The sequence below is a fragment of the Mercenaria mercenaria genome, chromosome 11 (genome assembly GCF_021730395.1).
Source record: "Mercenaria mercenaria strain notata chromosome 11, MADL_Memer_1, whole genome shotgun sequence".
In the NCBI taxonomy this organism is placed as follows: Eukaryota; Metazoa; Mollusca; class Bivalvia; order Venerida; family Veneridae; genus Mercenaria; species Mercenaria mercenaria.
The window spans coordinates 37,344,054-37,361,436 of NC_069371.1; the positions used below are offsets into that span (position 1 = coordinate 37,344,054).

General features: G+C 35.4%; 2 protein-coding genes across 2 annotated transcripts; both read right to left on the bottom strand.

The window, feature by feature from the left end:
* Nucleotides 1-1,694: 1,694 nt before the first annotated feature.
* Nucleotides 1,695-5,038, bottom strand: LOC128546521 (uncharacterized). Its single transcript, XM_053517161.1, has 4 exons — nucleotides 4,925-5,038; nucleotides 3,606-3,718; nucleotides 2,217-2,392; nucleotides 1,695-1,927 (listed from the first exon to the last, which is right to left on the bottom strand). The coding sequence occupies exons 1-4, from the start codon at nucleotides 4,989-4,991 to the stop codon at nucleotides 1,726-1,728; spliced, it is 558 nt and encodes a 185-aa protein (XP_053373136.1). The 5' UTR covers nucleotides 4,992-5,038; the 3' UTR covers nucleotides 1,695-1,725.
* Nucleotides 5,039-10,357: 5,319 nt separating this feature from the next.
* Nucleotides 10,358-15,810, bottom strand: LOC123532015 (transient receptor potential cation channel subfamily V member 3-like). Its single transcript, XM_045313347.2, has 2 exons — nucleotides 14,342-15,810; nucleotides 10,358-13,546 (listed from the first exon to the last, which is right to left on the bottom strand). Exons 1-2 carry the CDS (start codon nucleotides 15,284-15,286, stop codon nucleotides 12,026-12,028), a joined length of 2,466 nt encoding a protein of 821 aa, XP_045169282.2. The 5' UTR covers nucleotides 15,287-15,810; the 3' UTR covers nucleotides 10,358-12,025.
* Nucleotides 15,811-17,383: the final 1,573 nt, after the last annotated feature.

Consider the following 17,383-nt stretch of genomic DNA (forward strand, 5'->3'; position numbering starts at 1 on the left):
AAATGGATATCTGGTATAAGAGGGATTTAAACTTTAAATGTTCAAATTCAAAATATCTAAAATACATGTCTCGCAAGTGACTGAAATAGTTATTGATTTCTTTAACGCTAATGTTGATTGAAACATCATTTGATCTTTAAAAGACAGGTCCAAGTTATATCCAATTTAACCACCTTTAATGCAAAGCATCAGTGTGTTTTATGAAAACGAAAAAGGAGAGCCGATATAGCAATATGTTCATTTACAAGAGTCCTGTTCAGCATTAATGTTATTGTTTTTAACCGCCACAGTAGTGAATAAGTAGCAAATGGGTAAGGCGGACATGTTATATTTTCAAAAATTAAAAAGAAAACGGGTCGTTGTAACATTTGTTACAGTACAGGCAATGTATATCGTACATCTTTAAGGTTTATATTTGTTCTTTGCCGAGAAGCTTTATAACAGTTTGCGTCAGTTATCAACTGCTGGTAAAGCAATAGGCTAGGAATGTAAACATCATACAGAAAACGTGTTTCGAATACAGCCGAAATAAATGAAACATCTACACTAAGCGAATAATTAAATATAGGGGTTCTTTATGATATTTCTTGACAAATATGTATTTCATAATTCTTGATTCCTTGAAACTTTGATTATTGACCTCGCAACATTCTAAACCTTCCTCGAAGTAATAGATTTGATTTGTTACCAATGACCAGCATAAAATAGCGTAATACAGTACATTTTTTCCGTATAGCTATGTATAATTGTATTAACTGTAAAATTTGCAATGAAAACACGCTGACTTAACAGGCTTAATAGTATTAATAAACTTAATAAAGGTTTGGTGTTTGCAGCTTTTAGTTTTATACATATGTCAATAAAGCCTTTCCGGCAGATACTGTTACAGATCTCTCACGTCGTCTTGCGACGAAATAAACAAAAAAAATAAAAACAACCAAGGAAGCTGAATATAACATTAAACAATGCGATAAATTTGTGTAAAGACCAGGCCTCAACATATATTTTATTTACATGTGTACATATTTTATATCCGTATGAAATACCTCAAACAACAACTCAGATCCAATACTAAACTTTCGAAAGAAGTGTTATTGTCTGACACACGATGTGCTGCTGCATAAATCTAACGTCTTCAGTCAGGACAACTTCCATGATTACATACATCATCTCCTCATTATATCGAATTTGATTTCTACTACAATGTTTCAGTTATATATGTTACAATTATCCAAAACTGAATACTTCCGATTGACTAATACTCTTTGGCTGAAGCCTTTACGACTACACATAGAAAATTTAATGAAATCATTTTGTAAAATTATGTAGATTAGTTGACTGAATAATCAAATAGAGAAAAGTGGAAATTTCACAGGTCGCTCAACACGACAAAAACGAAAATGTTGCAGGCTCGGTTTGATTGAGCCTGTTCATGGACGGTAGTGGAAATGCATGCTACCGTCCACGCCCTCTAGCCCCGGGTTGAGCAGAACTCAACATTTACACATGCTAAAAGTACAAAAAGCAATTTAGAGACATCCGCAGATGTATTCAAACGGCGGTGAACATGGAACCTTCAATGATAAACGTGTTGTGGCGTGTAATTCCATGAAGAGCGGCGTTTGGTCCCTAGATAAAGTAAAGGGTTTGCTCAAACCTCAAAATGGTAAAACATGTTGAAAATGACAAGTATGTAAGAGAACAATCAACATTTTAATTGGCAAGTTATTTGCTACATACGACACATGTAAGTTCACGGCCCTGAATATAAGGCGGACATTTCAGCGTTCCACAGGTCGCTTCTGCTAGGTAGATAACTCGTCCGTCTGTGTTGGCCACTCCACCGGCAAGCATTTCAGCGTCGCTGTCTAGGCAAATATATTCAGACGCCGATGTGTGTACGTGTGCGCCAGACACCAGATAACCACTGTTAACAAGAACAGTAAGATTACGCAATGAATGTAAGAAATACAGCTATCACATTATCAATTTGAAGAATCACGAGTCGTCGGGCTAAGCAACCTTGTCAAGCAACCGACAACAAACTACTACATCAAAAATTGTGAAATTAATATTATGGTTTTACAGTAAATTACCAGTCCTGTTCATTGATAAAATAGTTTAGATTAATTGATACAAATTACAAACAAATGATGCGTGCGTAGGTTTCTTAGTAGTGTTTAATACGTTTTAGATCTTGACTTAAACACAGATACCTATACTCCTTAGTCCATCCAGGAAAACATTCCAGTCGTCCAGGGATCATAGCCACACTGGACCGCGCAGATCTGCAAAGGGAACACGGAGCGTCCTCATCATTTAGGTTATGCTTGAAGTATTTGCTTCCTCCATTATAATGAAAATCGCTGAATTCGTACTCTGCTCCATAGACCTAGACAAATAAATTATCTTAAATTCGTCTTTTTCATTTATATGATAATACTTAAATTACGTGGAATACCACTTACTTCCAGTGTAGTTTACAGGATTAAAAGCGTACAATTGTATCTTATTTAAGGTTTATATCAAACGTGTCATTTTGTGTCTAAAAGTTAGATTGTCTTATTACAACAATATATTTGGTACAGATGATAGTCACACTGAAGTACTTTTAGAATACAAACAACATGTATTCCGTTTCTGAAGCTTCTCATGGACAAGGTGTTACACCCGAGATGGAAGCGCCAGCGATAAAAATCTCCCTATCTATGACGCTTTGATCATTGACATAAAACTAATGTTGATAGTTAAATTGTAAATTAAAGAGGATAACCGCTAACTTCACGTTTCAAACTATTTCCATCAGTAACAAGTACTATTTGGTAGCACTTAATATATTGCTTTATTCTGGAAGCCAATCAGAGGCTAATAATTATCAGAATGTTAACGTCCTATTACAAGGAATTGTTCCGTTGACGTAAGTGCGAAAAAATACCTCTAACGATACTAACAAGTACCCAAAAATAAAAAGCCTACTGTAGTAATATCTTAAATACAGAAAAGAACTAGGAAAGAACCAACATATTTGACAAACATTAAATAAAATTAAAAACTGCACTAAACGTTACCAAGCAAAACAATAGCATATTCAGTTTGATTGAGTATATTCATGAGCGGTAGTGAAATACCCACTAGCAATTCTGTTATACTGATATAATAGACTCTGATCTCAACGGACAACGGCGAGACCTTTTACAGCTCGGCCACTTTAGACTGCTGTTGTGATATAGAAAGATCCCTCGGATTGTTTTATACAGAAATGTATAGACTGGACTCTAGGATCTAAAAGGACAAAAATATGTCATAATATTGAGTCCAAGCAAGCGGAAGCTGACACAGAGAAATATATTTGTCATGTCAAGAAATATACTAATCGTCTTGTCAACAGAAACAATGGAAAAACATGGAATCTTCATGTCAGGTCAACAAAACTGAAATAGATTCGTTAATCACAATAAAGGTTCTGAGATAGTGAAAACAATTAGCTTAAACTACTATGATTGATATGTAAGGATGTAGAGAAACGATCATTCTCAACTATTTCAATATCAATTTGAAGTATATCCTTCATAAATGACCTGTTGGAGTCCGGTAGCGAGAATTACCTGCGCTCCTGAAGCCACACTCTCCTCATAGTAACCCCATTGTGGTTGGTCCGAGAGACACAGCCAGTTTGCTGCACCTCCAGACACCCTGTAATCCGATCCGCCGCCATAGCCTGCAGTATTTGGTTTAAAATAAAAGTATCACGGGTGTTTCAGGCTTCTTACAGAACTGCTTTTATTGTTTGTGTGCTGAGTTTGGGTTAAAGAAATGCTATCTGAGGCTAATCTTATCTTATCAAATGTGCGCGCATGTTTTCGTCTACGTAAATGATATTACAAGGTGATATTGCGCGGATGCTATTGTTTTGTTTCTGTTTGGTTTAATTTCGCACCGACACAACTATAGGTCATATGGCGACTTTCCAGCTTTAATGGTGGAGGAAGACCCCCAGGTGCCCCTCCGTGCATCATTTCATCACGAGCGGCCACCTGGGTAGAACCACTGACCTTCCGTAAGCCAGCTGGATGGCTTCCTCACATGAAGAATTCAACACCCCGAGTGAGGCTCGAACCCACATCGGTGATGGGCAAGTGATTCGAAGTCAGTGACCTTAACTACTCGGCCAAGGAGGCCCTTAATTAGGTTATAAAGGCGAATTACAAAAGCTGTAATCATACATGCTCAACAAGACAAATAACTTAAGATTATCAAGTTTGTCAAATTTCACTAAGCTATTATTCCACTATGCTCGTAATGGAACTGTTTCAAGCTAACAGAGCTTAAGTAATCAAATGAGCCGCGCCATGAGAAAACAAACATAGTGGCTTTGCCACCAGCATGGGTCCAGACCAGCCTGCGCATCCGCGCAGTCTGGGCAGGATCCATGCTGTTCGCTAACAGTTTCTCCGATTCCAATAGACTTTGAAAGCGAACAGCATAGATCGTGACCAGACTGCGCGGATGCGCAGGCTGGTCTGGATCCATGCTGGTCGCAAAGCCACTATGTTAGTTTTCTCATGGCGTGGCTCAAATTATTGCATGGAGCTTCCTTGTTAATAATGTTGGGTGTTATTTGTTCTCATTTATTTTTACTGCGTATGTGATAGATAGATTATTAAATTCCTCTAGTTTCAGTGCTGAATGGAATAAATGAATATTATGCTCGCTTGCACAACATAATGGCATTCAAATAACTAATAATTAATTCCATTCAAGAATTACTCTCATTTGATATCCTCTATTTATCACGCTCAGAAACTTTCAGCTTGACTAATCCCAGATACTCATCAGATAGATAGATGAGTTAATGGAAATGCAATAGTTGAAAATGTTTATACATGTTATAAGACAGTTATAAAAGAACTAGCAAAGTATCAACCTTTGTACACTAATTCATTATCAGCCGGGCAGGTTGTACGTCCCCATCTTACATATGTTGATCCCATACCTGTTAATAAGAAAAATCTATTTTGAGAATACAAATGAATATATACTGAACAAAAACGAAGAAACTTCCGATTATTCCTATACATATCTTTTTAATGTTATAAAAGGAAATGAAGATGTCAAATGGCCTACATAATTATGTCCGAGCGGACGATTATTAGTGAAATGAAACCAATCATAACTGGATTGTACGCAAAAACGTTGAATCGATTGCATCGTGCATGCACGGAACAGTATAATCCGTGATTATAAAATCAAACCTTTCAGTCTCAGTTTATACACTTTGTTGTCAATAAGAAAAAGACGTTGAAAAAGAAAATGAAATTTAATCAGTTTTCTTTCTTTTTGATAAGCCTAGAATTCCACCAAATTTACGTAAACTATTGACATGCTTAATGCTGGTATATCAACGAATGATGTCGCTATGGTTGTTGGCAGTTCTAGCTGTGCTATTCAAAACCTTAGGCAACGTTTTCAAGCCACATGACGACGTACGGAATATTTACCACGTTGTGGACGTCTGCACGCCACGACGCCTGGGCAAGACCGCTGTATCATGAACATCCACCTATGCAATCGTTTCCAAACTGCTACTGCCACTGCTGCTAACACCCCTGGTACAAATAATAACCGAATATCTGACCAAACTGTACGCAATCATTTGCCCAAGGGTGGTCTACGTGGACGTCGGCCTTACAATGGCTGTGTTATGACGCGACGTCACCGCGTACATCGTGTTAATTGGACACATACTGACCATTGCTAGTTACGGCAACCATGGAATAGCGTTTTCTTCTCCGACGAGCCAAGATTTTTCATTCATCGATCTTAATTCAGGTTAATGTAAGCAATGAATTCTGATTACTATCCTAATTATCATCACCGGCAGCAGCAGCAGCAGCATTAGCAGCAGCATCAGCATTCTACTCGTCTTCATCATTATCAAGCTTTCGCAATCGAAAGTAGCTACGCGTAGTGATATGGCAAATTATTGTTGCGTGTTTCAGTGTATATATACCCGGTTTGTTATATATATTACATTGTTACATGTCGTACTTGTGTATAGTAATTACATTGTATATGTGTTTAAATCCTAATAGATGGGGAAATAAAAAGTATATACAGTAAATACATAAACGATATTTGTTGGGTTAAATGTAAAATTGGAAAAAAGATAAGCTATGATGTTCAAGTTAAAAAGTTTATAATAAATAGATTTGACTCAAACTTAAACTGTTGTTACACATCATTATCCACATTGAAGGTATTACTAGCTCCAGTGACAGCTTTAGTTTCTCAAGTATGCCCTATTTAACCCTCAAGAATCAAAACAGTCGAACATGCTGTTTCTTCTGGTAAATCTTGTTTAGTTGACTGCTAGAAGTTTCTACATACCCCTGTGTTGAGTATTAAGACTTTAGTCCTAGGGATGGGGTAGCCCCCGGACTTGTTGGTGCATGTTGGTGGGATGTTGCGTCAGTGTTAGTTGTGGCCATGGTCAATGGAGCTGGTATGTCAGGGGGTAGAGTCATTCTGGCATGGGTGACCTTTGGCATGTCCTTCTTTTGTAGAAATGTGTGAATGAGTTCCTAGTCAGGCCGATGTAGAGCTCTGTTACTCTGTGCTTGTCGATTTGCGGTTTTGACAATAATAATTTTCTGGAAGAACTGTTGCTCCGGTGCTTCTTACATGTGGATGCCCTTGGTAGCTGGTAAATATCTTTTTTATATAGATACACATGTTTGGTTTTAGGTATTGATAGTGTAATAAAATCATCTTATGTAGCTAATGTAATGTATGAACGGCCATGTGCAGCATTGTATTTTTATTTTGCATATTGTATGTTATAAATGGAAAATAAATGGAGAATAATAACAGTATCTACTTCAGCCACGAGCCTTTGACTCGGTCAGAACTGTTACCAAGTCCGCAGTAAATTGAAATGACCGTTGGCAGACGATTAAGATACGTTATGACCAGCTCGCTGGACCATTGTGTGTTTTAATTTCAATTTGTAAAGTCAGATGCTCGAAAATTTAGTTAGACCAAGTAGCGGCCCTTCACTTCTAACGAATCCTGGACAACCTTGATGAGACCAAACACCTGGCACATATATCAGCGACATGGAGAACTTTCTACCATTTTAGCAGCCTGTAGGATATCAACAATGTTTGGAAAACGGGATTTGCATAAATATGCATCGCGATTATTCTATTGATGTATCGCCCCCGTGATGTTGTAATGATTTGTATGTGTTAATGATATCTTGTTTTACCACTTAAAATGCTGAATGAAATCATTTTGTTATATAAAAGGAGTATTAACCAGAGAAAGAAATGTTTAATAAAAAAATCAAAGAGTAACAATTTTTTAAATATCTGAAACAATATGAATACTGAAGTCCGTAACGTTGTGCATTACACATCAACATTTCAATATTTAAAAACAGCTTAATGATTAGATAGTTAACGTCCAACCCCTGTAATAGATGCATATGTCATTTAAGATTAAACAAACCTAGTATCGAGTTTTGCCTATACAATGAATAAACCGCCCTATTATTTGTTTGTTTTGTGTTTAACGCCGTTTTTTAACAGTTCTTTAGTTATGTGACGGCGGGAAGTTAAACTATCCAGTGTTTCTGACACTAACTGCCAGCATTCCCACATGAATCAGAGGCGGAGGACAAATGATGTTTGACAGAATGTTCTTTTTTCAAATCGTCACGGAGAACATACGCTCGCCCCACCCGGGGATTGAACTCAGGACCCCGCGATCTGTAGATCTGCGCTCTCTATTTTGAGTTATGCAGGCGAAAAAACCGCTTCATAAGCAACATTACAACGAATCGAGGTCCCCGGATGCGGCATATATGACAACTGATAACAAAAAGCTTTGTTAATCAGCTGTGGAGCCTTCAATTAACTGTGTATGTGTGAGAAAAAATAATATAAGTATAACGTCAGTACAATGGTTAAAGTAAAGTGTTTGTTTATAGCCGAGTCACCGCATTTTTGACAGTGTCAGTCATTTTGACCTTGGGAGCCTCCGTGGCCTACTGCTTAAGGTCGCTGACTTCAAATCACTTGTCCCTCATCGATGTGGGTTCGAGTCTCACTCGGGGCATTGAATTCTTCTTGTTAGGAAGCCATCCAGCTGGCTTACGGAAGCTTGGTGGCTCTACCCAGGTGCCCGCTCGTGACGAAATATTGCACGGGGTGGGGGGGGGGGTGGGGCACCTGGACTCTTCCTCCACCTTCAAAGTTGGAAATCGCCATATGACCTGTAATTGTGTCGGTGCGACGTTAAACCCAAAACATATAAATAAAGAGCAGCCCTGTCAACATCAAACCACAAACTTTGATTCCAGTCACCAGTCAGAAAGCCAACTGGTATTCATTCTTGTACAATTTTGCGGCTCGACCTGTCGACTTCCCATACCTGAGCTTCAATCTCTTTGTAAATGAATTACATGCAAGTACTATACATGATGCAATTATTCGCTTTACAAAATAGTACATGATTCAGTGCTGTAATATTGATTAAATGTATTCAGGTAACTTAATAAAGCTAAGCGATTAAAATAAAGAACTATCGATTTAAAATATATTTGTTTTTGTGATTAAAGGTTAACAACTTACAAAGACATTCAATAACACTAAGACAAAGATAAGTGCATGCAATACTTGTGAAAATGGTGTTTGTTCATAGAGTATCACACGAATGAAACGTGCTGAAAAACATACTTTTGGAAAAAAATGCTGACTCGGGATTTTGTGATACACAATTCTTGGAATACAAAACGAAACTAGGCAAGACCATCGATCAGTCTTGGAATAGAAAAAGAAACAAGCTGAATCGATTTTGTAAATAGCATTCTTTTGTGAACATTTTAACAATGCGACAATTATATTGTATTCCTATTATATAACGTATTTGCTATCTTTTAAAGTTTTTGTGCAATAGTATAATGCTTGCAATGACACGAAAAAAAAAATCATTTTTCAATTAATATGTGCAGTTGTATTTATTTATTCAGGTTTTACAGGTATGCAGAAAATTAGTTTGGATCGATTCAGCTATTTATTGTGAAGAACAATTATCATAAACTGTGCTGGCAGTGTATTTTAAGCCCTAGCGCTGGCTTTAATCATTTTGAACAAAATCAATTGTCCCATTCGACCAGAAATAAGGAGTACAGAGTCCCAGTAAAGGGCGACGCTTTACGGCCCCCAAGTTGCATCTAAGGGCATTTTCAGCAGATTTTACGGCACAGCATATTACGCAGCGGTCGGTCTTCTAAATATATATTCTACTAGTTGTTGAATTGTTTTCAGACGCTATCAGATACTTCCCGTTAATAGAAATAAACAAATTATGAACAAGATTTTGTCGGTAAAAAGCGAATCAGTTGGTTTCTATCTAAAGAAAAGGCACATGCAATGAAAAGAGAGATAAGTAAGACAACGGAAAGCAAAGAAAATGTAGCTGTTGGTAATATAGCCACGAATTCATACATCAACAATTCAATTATTATCTTTAAGCATGTTAAAGCGTTCCATTAAAACGTGTGTAAAGGACGACTTTTTCTGAACCAGACATCTGACAGCAGACAGAAGAGTTATGGCCCCTAGCAAAAATGAATAAAAATTCAAGAAATATATTAATATCGCAGAAAAAAACAACAACATAGAAACCCGTGTTCTTTAACGGTTTCCTTATGTATATGACATAAGTTAGTTACACAGTAAAAAGAGAAAAAATGTTGTCCGTTGTAAACAATGTGATAAAAATGTGCAGTTTTTGTAACATTTTTATTATATCCAGAAATTTTCTTGGACATTAGAAGTAAAGAAAACATTTTTGTTTATATGCACATTTTGGAATTTACGATAAAGTAAAATTGTTTGTCTCAGTTACGTAATATTCTAAGTAATAAAGTGAAAATTGAAAAAAAGAATGTCATGAAAATTAATTTAAATTTTGCTTCAGTTCTTACATTTGCAGTTCTCATATTTGAATACCAATTTCAAATTAGTCACCCTCTTATCCTGTCCATACCTTAACATACACAAATGATTGCTGAAATTTATGGTTTTATGAAACTGGAGTATACATTGAAGTAAAGTTATGTAATGTCCTTAAGCTGTGTAGATAAATTAAATCTATAGGAAGATCGTTTTGGAAGTGCGTACATGATAAAAGACTCTGATCTATTTAGTCAGATCATAAGAGGTAATAAATGAGGAACGGCTGACAGCGAGATGGTGAAATATTGCATATTTACTATGAAATATCCCAGCTCATTATCGAAACTTTACAAAGGTATGACATGCAAAGAAGTAATAATACGAGAACGTTAAAACTTATTTTGATATTAATAATTTATTATCAATCTACATTACATATACTTAAATCAAACTGAATCATGCTTACGTTTAATATAGACACGCCTCAACAAATAAAACAAGAAGACCCATGTTTACCACACGAAGGTTTTAAGCAGAGCAATAACTATAAGAAATATTTACATAAGAACATTATCTGACTGCTCATCTTGATTACAGGATGTCAACAATATTTCAACAGAGCACAATAAAATGGAAAAGATGTTTTAGTGACTTATGCATACACCTCAACATCACAATATTACTAACAACATGCTTGTTATTATATACATATAATATATTTATACTCTTATATATGTCTCACGCTGGCCTTGAAGTGAGACAATTGTCTGTCTTTCCCTCACGTTAAGCGCTTATGAAAATACTGCAATTGTCTCATCTCTCGGGGACCCATATTCAATATACAAGTATATAAATATCGTCTATATACATACTTTGCTATGTCTGGACGGACATATATTTAAGAAATGCATTTTTCAAACAAGACACAATGTCGGCATTTTACAACATAACGGATTAAACTTCCAGATCCTATAAAACATCTCCACTATGTCTTGTTTTAATCCCGTCTTTGTTAGACGAAATGGTTGTAGCGTATTATCGCATATGGAACACATTTCCATGTCCCAATGGTAAGAAAACATTAAAGCAACAGTGAACCCCAGTATGTCATTTTGTGTGAACTTTCGCACAGGGTCTTACGTTACCATTGGGTAGACATTGTAACAACAATTTGGAATCATAAAACAAATGTAAAAAACATAGATGTCTCAATGACATTTAAAAGTATAACACTGAAATCTCGATTTGATTATGTTTTAGAATATGATCAACTTTAAGGTCTTCTAAAAAAGAATATATGTAATTCAATTACTTATTAGTCCACTGAAAAATATGTTATCACGAACATATCCCACGTAAAGCACTTGAGGTAAATTAATTAATCTGCACTAAACCAAAACAATGAACATAAATGAAAGTCGACCAGGTTAGTGCTGCAAAATGCTAGATCGGATCTCCAATTACTTTGATTTCCGTCACAAGCCGTATGTTTTACAGAATAGTTATAGCCATTTAATAAAGCAATTTATAAAGAATAAAATACGTATAATATATAAGTGATAGATTTAGTTTTCAAGACAAAACTATGGATTTAACTTTTTATTATTAAGAATCAAAACGTTAAAGGCAGTTGTTTTCTAAAGCATGTTTGAATTGAATTTTATAGTTATGAAATCAAAGAACATTTAAGTTCTACGGAATAGGTCATACCCATTTGACGCATTCTTATCTTCTGAAGGAAGAAGAACAGCATGAATGACACTAAGACAAACGCCACTTAATATTAAACATATTTCAACCAATTGCAAGGATTTGCGAGAATAACTCCTTGGACATTTTTTTTTTCACAGTTTCTGCTGACACTGTTTTACTTTCTTTTGAAACAGACATGCATTTACTTTACAATTTCAACATAATAAGTTTTATACGCATTAATTTTTATTTTGTCAAGTTTTGACTGTATGTAGGATTTTATAATAAATGTTTATCAACTTCATTTCGTTTCGGCGATATTTACTCTTTTTGTGTCGAGTCGCCGTAAAATCCAACTATTCACTCATCCATTATAAAAATTCCGTTATTTCTTGTGTTTGGGAAACAATTCTGGAATGATTTTGACAGGTGTCACATCTTGTTCGTTCAATATCTGTGATTTCAAGCCGCCTGTTCAATGACTGCTGACCCTGTAGGGTGGAAACAATTGTATTTTGAATTTCAGGAAACACTTTGTGTTTTTTATTTGAAGTTTTCTTTCTCGGCAGAATCTTTCCCAGTAAACTAGAAATATCAATTTTGTTATGTGTAAGCTGTACTGGCTCTTCCGATGCGTCAGACCCCGCTCCTTCATGGCCGTGTACGGAATTCCTCATCCACATGCGTCTTTGTTTGATCTGGTCTTTATTATTTTCATTGTCATATCTTGGCATCTGTTTTAGGGTACCGACCTCCTTACAAAATCTACGGGGAAGGAAACTTTCGAGAAATAAAATAACCGATAACTTCTGAAGACGATAATGCATTTTTGTGGCTACTACATCGGCATTGTTACTCATCAAGTCCGTGCATGAATTGGACATCATTGCTATAAGTGCATTGAGTAAAAGGATTGTTGTTAAAAGAACAAAAAGAACAAAGACTGTAACCGCTAAAATCGGTTGTCGAGCCTGAAACAGTATGTCTAATTCTCCGATACCAAGCATAATAGTCAACATTTTGACCATCGTTTTTCCTAAATTGTTAAAATCCTCATCTTCCGTGTTAGCGCCTTGCATAATCATGAACATTGCAATAGAAAAAGCTATCAGAAATATGCCCATGACAAATGCGAACTTTATCATATCAGAAATAACCCTCTGAATCAAAACAGTATAGAAACTGAATGCTTTGACAATTTGAAGAAAGAATAAAACAAGGTACCACCCAATTATAATTGCGAAAATCAGGCAATAGTTTTCGTATCCAGACATATCTCCTGACTCACCAATAGCGGCAAAAAAGAAATCAAACAGGAGAAGAAATGAAAATAAGACAAAGTACATCCGAAACATGACGTTTGAATACGGCATGCTAAAGTGACGAATAATACGTTTTGTAAACTTTGAAGAGGTTTGAGACCGAAATCGTTTAATTTTGTTCCTTGCACACTCCATTGAAACAAACAATGCAGAGAAAAGCAAACCAATCGCTGAAATAGCTGTAACAAAAACGTTTTTTGTCACAGGATATGTAAATTGAATTGTACTCTTGTCCGAGATCGGTGTCGTCATCTGTGACCTTAATACAGCAGCATATGAGAGAAAACCCATGAAGAAAAGATAAATGGCAAACCATGAAAGGAACCAAGGTCTGTAATACTTCCACTTTTCTCTTATCACCTCCTTTACTGGCGTAACGTTGGTAAATAAGAACGCGTTGTTTGTCTGATGATGGAGCACATATTCTAGTACCGATTCATGATGCTCGGTTTTGATGTCCTCTACATGTGACGCATTGACATCACTTTCAATTGCAAGCGTATCGATCTCAGTGATGTCGTATGTTTCTTCATTAAAGAGACCGTCGTTAGATTCTCGTGAAAGGTATACCTGGAAGCAATAAAGCAAGAACAGTTAAATGCATTTCATATCTCTATGATATTTCAAGAATTCATAATTCTATGTTGATGTCAGTGTACACATGTATAGTCACATTGCACTCCCAGTTTGAAATAATTTGAAATGAAGCCAGACGCCCATCTTGGTAGTATTTCAGACACAGTCGAGTGCCGGCGAAGAACCATCCGCCTTCTGAAAACCAGCTACATGACTTCCTTACAAGACGATAAAATCAAGGTTCGGGTACATAGGTGTGAAGGTTAAGTGATTCATTGTTAAGCGTTCGGAAACGGAGTGTCATACTGACGTAAATTGTTGATTTTTTACAATGTTCATTTTAGTCTTGAAGATTGAAATTTTCCAAAATGAGAGTTTTACTTGGTCCTCGCCAAACATCAACTAATTTGTAATGGCGATAAACATGATACGTCGGAAAAGTAGATACATTAATTTTTTTTACACATCTAATGGAAAAAAAATACCTAAAACATCTTTGGCTTTGGATAATTTCATGTTCATTTAAAGGAGGTTTCAGAAGGCTTTGTAAGTTTTAAAGAATAAAGACTATCATATTGTCATTAAAGTTACAAAACTATTAGCATCATCTTTATAACCGGCGTCTATTGAGAACTGTTTTTATAGTGGTATATAGAAGAACATTATGTTCGACCAGAATAATTAAAGTAGACAGAAACTATAAAGAATATAAGAAAATGTATATCTGGAGAAAAACAAAGTTATAGGTTTGAAGCAAACACTAACATTTGAAAGATAATATCAAGATACCTCATGATGAATGATTACGTCAAAGATTTTGAACTGCTGCCTTTTAGCTGCCAACTGCAGTGGGGTGAGTTTCTCTTTGTTCGTCATCATCAGTAGTTTACAGACTTGCTTCCTGAAAGTCCATTGACGATTCCAAAAGAAAGCTTTTTTCCCCTCATACTTTGATCCTCTTTTGATAAATTGACAATCCAAAATGAAACTGACCATTTTGAGCACTAACTCGAGCGTTGCTGGTTTGATGTGTGCATACTTTATCAAGGAATGTATAATGTTATCGCCTTTTTCGTTTGTAGCATCCAATTCCGATACAAAGTTCTTAAGGAGGATACAGAATATTTCTTCGTTGAATTTTAAAGAAGCGACCCCAAGCAGAGTCCCAGCCATCATGACTGTATCTTGAAATATGGCGCTTTCTGCATGGATTCTCTTTAATTTTGCTTTCTGCTGACTTGTGTCAACATCTTTATTAAGTGTGTCTGCCATAATCTCAAGAAGTTTTTTGTCTTCTTGCACAATTGCTAGATGCACTGGGGTCACACCTTTACTGTTTTCATGTATCTTCTCAAAACTGATTAACCCCGGACAGTATTTTATTATACACTTGATGATTTTGTCGAGAATTCCTTTTCGGGGGCTGTTCTTCTTCACGTTTATTGACATTGCACGTAATAGCAACGAATCCCCATTCAAAAAAGTATCTCCTGTATCTTCTGCATTGATTTCTAGTCTATGCGATCTTTCAATCTTGCCTTTGGTAAGAAATTCTGCATTCTGAAGAAGTCCTAATTTAATTTTTTTATGCGGGTCCTCAGTTTTCGAGGGAAAACAATTTTCAAAATGATTTTCTAGTCCATTTATATCATTTATATCATTGTCTTCCGTACTTGCAATTTTTTCCAAATATGCATATAGTTTTAAAATCTCTTTTTCACACTGTTCCGCCATTATGTTAGTAACGTTTGACTTTCAACAAGGTAATTTTCTGCAATATATCTTTGGTTAACAGATAAAGTTTTGTACTTGCTTGTAGGTTCTTTATCTTCTGTTTACAGCCGTTCACGAGATAAATTCTTTTGATATCTGATTAAGTCAAACTTGTGTCCATATTTCGTTTATGAATGTCAAAGTTTAAATAAATATGACGGATGTGTATTACTAGATTGATTGAAACATTGTTTTGTTTGTATTGATGGAAAAATTGCTGTTAAACCCATAATAGTATAAACAATGATTTATAGCGAAAATACAATTAGTATCACTAATTAAAAAAAAAAGCATATGCGTATATTCCTTCTGTCGACTGATATGTAATCCATCATCCTTTCCGGCGATACATTTAGAAATAAGGACATATTAAGCCAGAAAATTATATATGAACAGAAAATAATTGAAACCTGCAACGAACCTTAGCTTAGAAAAGACAAATTAACAAATGCATTGAGTGTTAGCAAAACAATTCAAATATGTTCGTCAATATTAGAACAAAGGCCTCTGCGCATTAATTTTGCAGTTTATTTTCTGTTTAGATTCGTCGTAAAGGCTTTACATGCATGAAGGAACAGTTATAATTGTCACGTTTGAAACTCAATCGATTGATTGCCTTATAGAATTATGGAATTTACATTGCGTTTCTATAATAACTGCATGCATAGACATTTGTATGTATACACTAGAACTGTCATTGATATTAGAATTATGATTCACGATATTGACATGATTTCTCATTTTGTAACCTTAATTTATTCTTTAAACTGTCATGTAGATTGTCATGAAACCTATGACAAATACATGAAAAAACAATTATCAAAGATTGGATTTAACAAGAAAATAATATATTCTATGTTCATAATAAGAAACTGTGGCAGCCACATTTAATCAAAGGCAGTATGACCCTTTAAGTCATTCAAAGTGTATATTATCTCTTCTTATATGTATCATATTTTATATTTTCTCTGAACAAAGAATGAAACTTGCTGATCGAGTATTTCATTATCAGCTAATTGAAAGACAAAAATGCTGATCAAGGATTTTATAAAAACGTTTTCCTTGAATACAAAACGAAACTTGCTGACTTCGTATTTTGTGAAAAGTCTGACTTGAACTAGAAAATCGATTTGTCGCATTCAGTCTGTTCAGGTCTGCATTTTAGTGTAGATTATTGAATCAGTTCTTTGTTTGCATTTTAACTATGCAGTAGTTGTTAGACTACAATTATATTGAAGTTTTTTTGTATTTATAGCAAACTTGCTACTAGTATAATCAAATAATCCTTTATAAGCAGTTTTAGCTATTGTGCAATCCTCATAATGCGTACGGATTAGATAATTAAACATGTACGCTTACTGGATCAGTTCAAATCTATGAGCAATTATCTCACACTGTATCAGGTAGGGTTTATATAAAATATAAAGGAAACATTCGTTAGAGAGGCAGTCTGTTTACAATTAACTTCAGTGACCTAAAATTTCTATTTGTTGCCAAGCTCGACATATAGTAGACAAGGAAATAGTATAGGAAATATAAGAGTTGCACGTACCGTATTTATCAAAGTTTTAGCCGAGATGTGTTTTTTGGTTATAACACTTGTCATCATTACACCTGAATGTAAATGCCTACGTATCAGAATCAAAGGACTGAAAGTACAGAAAGGCTGGCTAATGAAAATTGTGCGGGAAAGATGTTTACAAAATTTGGTATATTATGGGTTTCTCGTATCAAACTAAAGCGGGCATAGCGTACTGTTGAGAGGAATCATCTTAATTAACTTGAGAAAGGTAGTGTAAGGATATTACAGACTATAGATGGTGAAAAAAATACATGGTGTTTGCTTCAGTTGGGTTAACAAAATTAGTGAGACAAACAACACGTAATCTTAAAGAAACAAAGATTAATATCTAACAGAAAAAGTCTGGTTCCGGAACGCAGTCCCATCAAACCGCAACCCTATAGCAGTGTATGTATGGATGTGTACACAAAAACGTATCTGCAAAATAAGGACGAAGTAAAACTTATATAGACAACGAGGACAAAATGAACAATGAA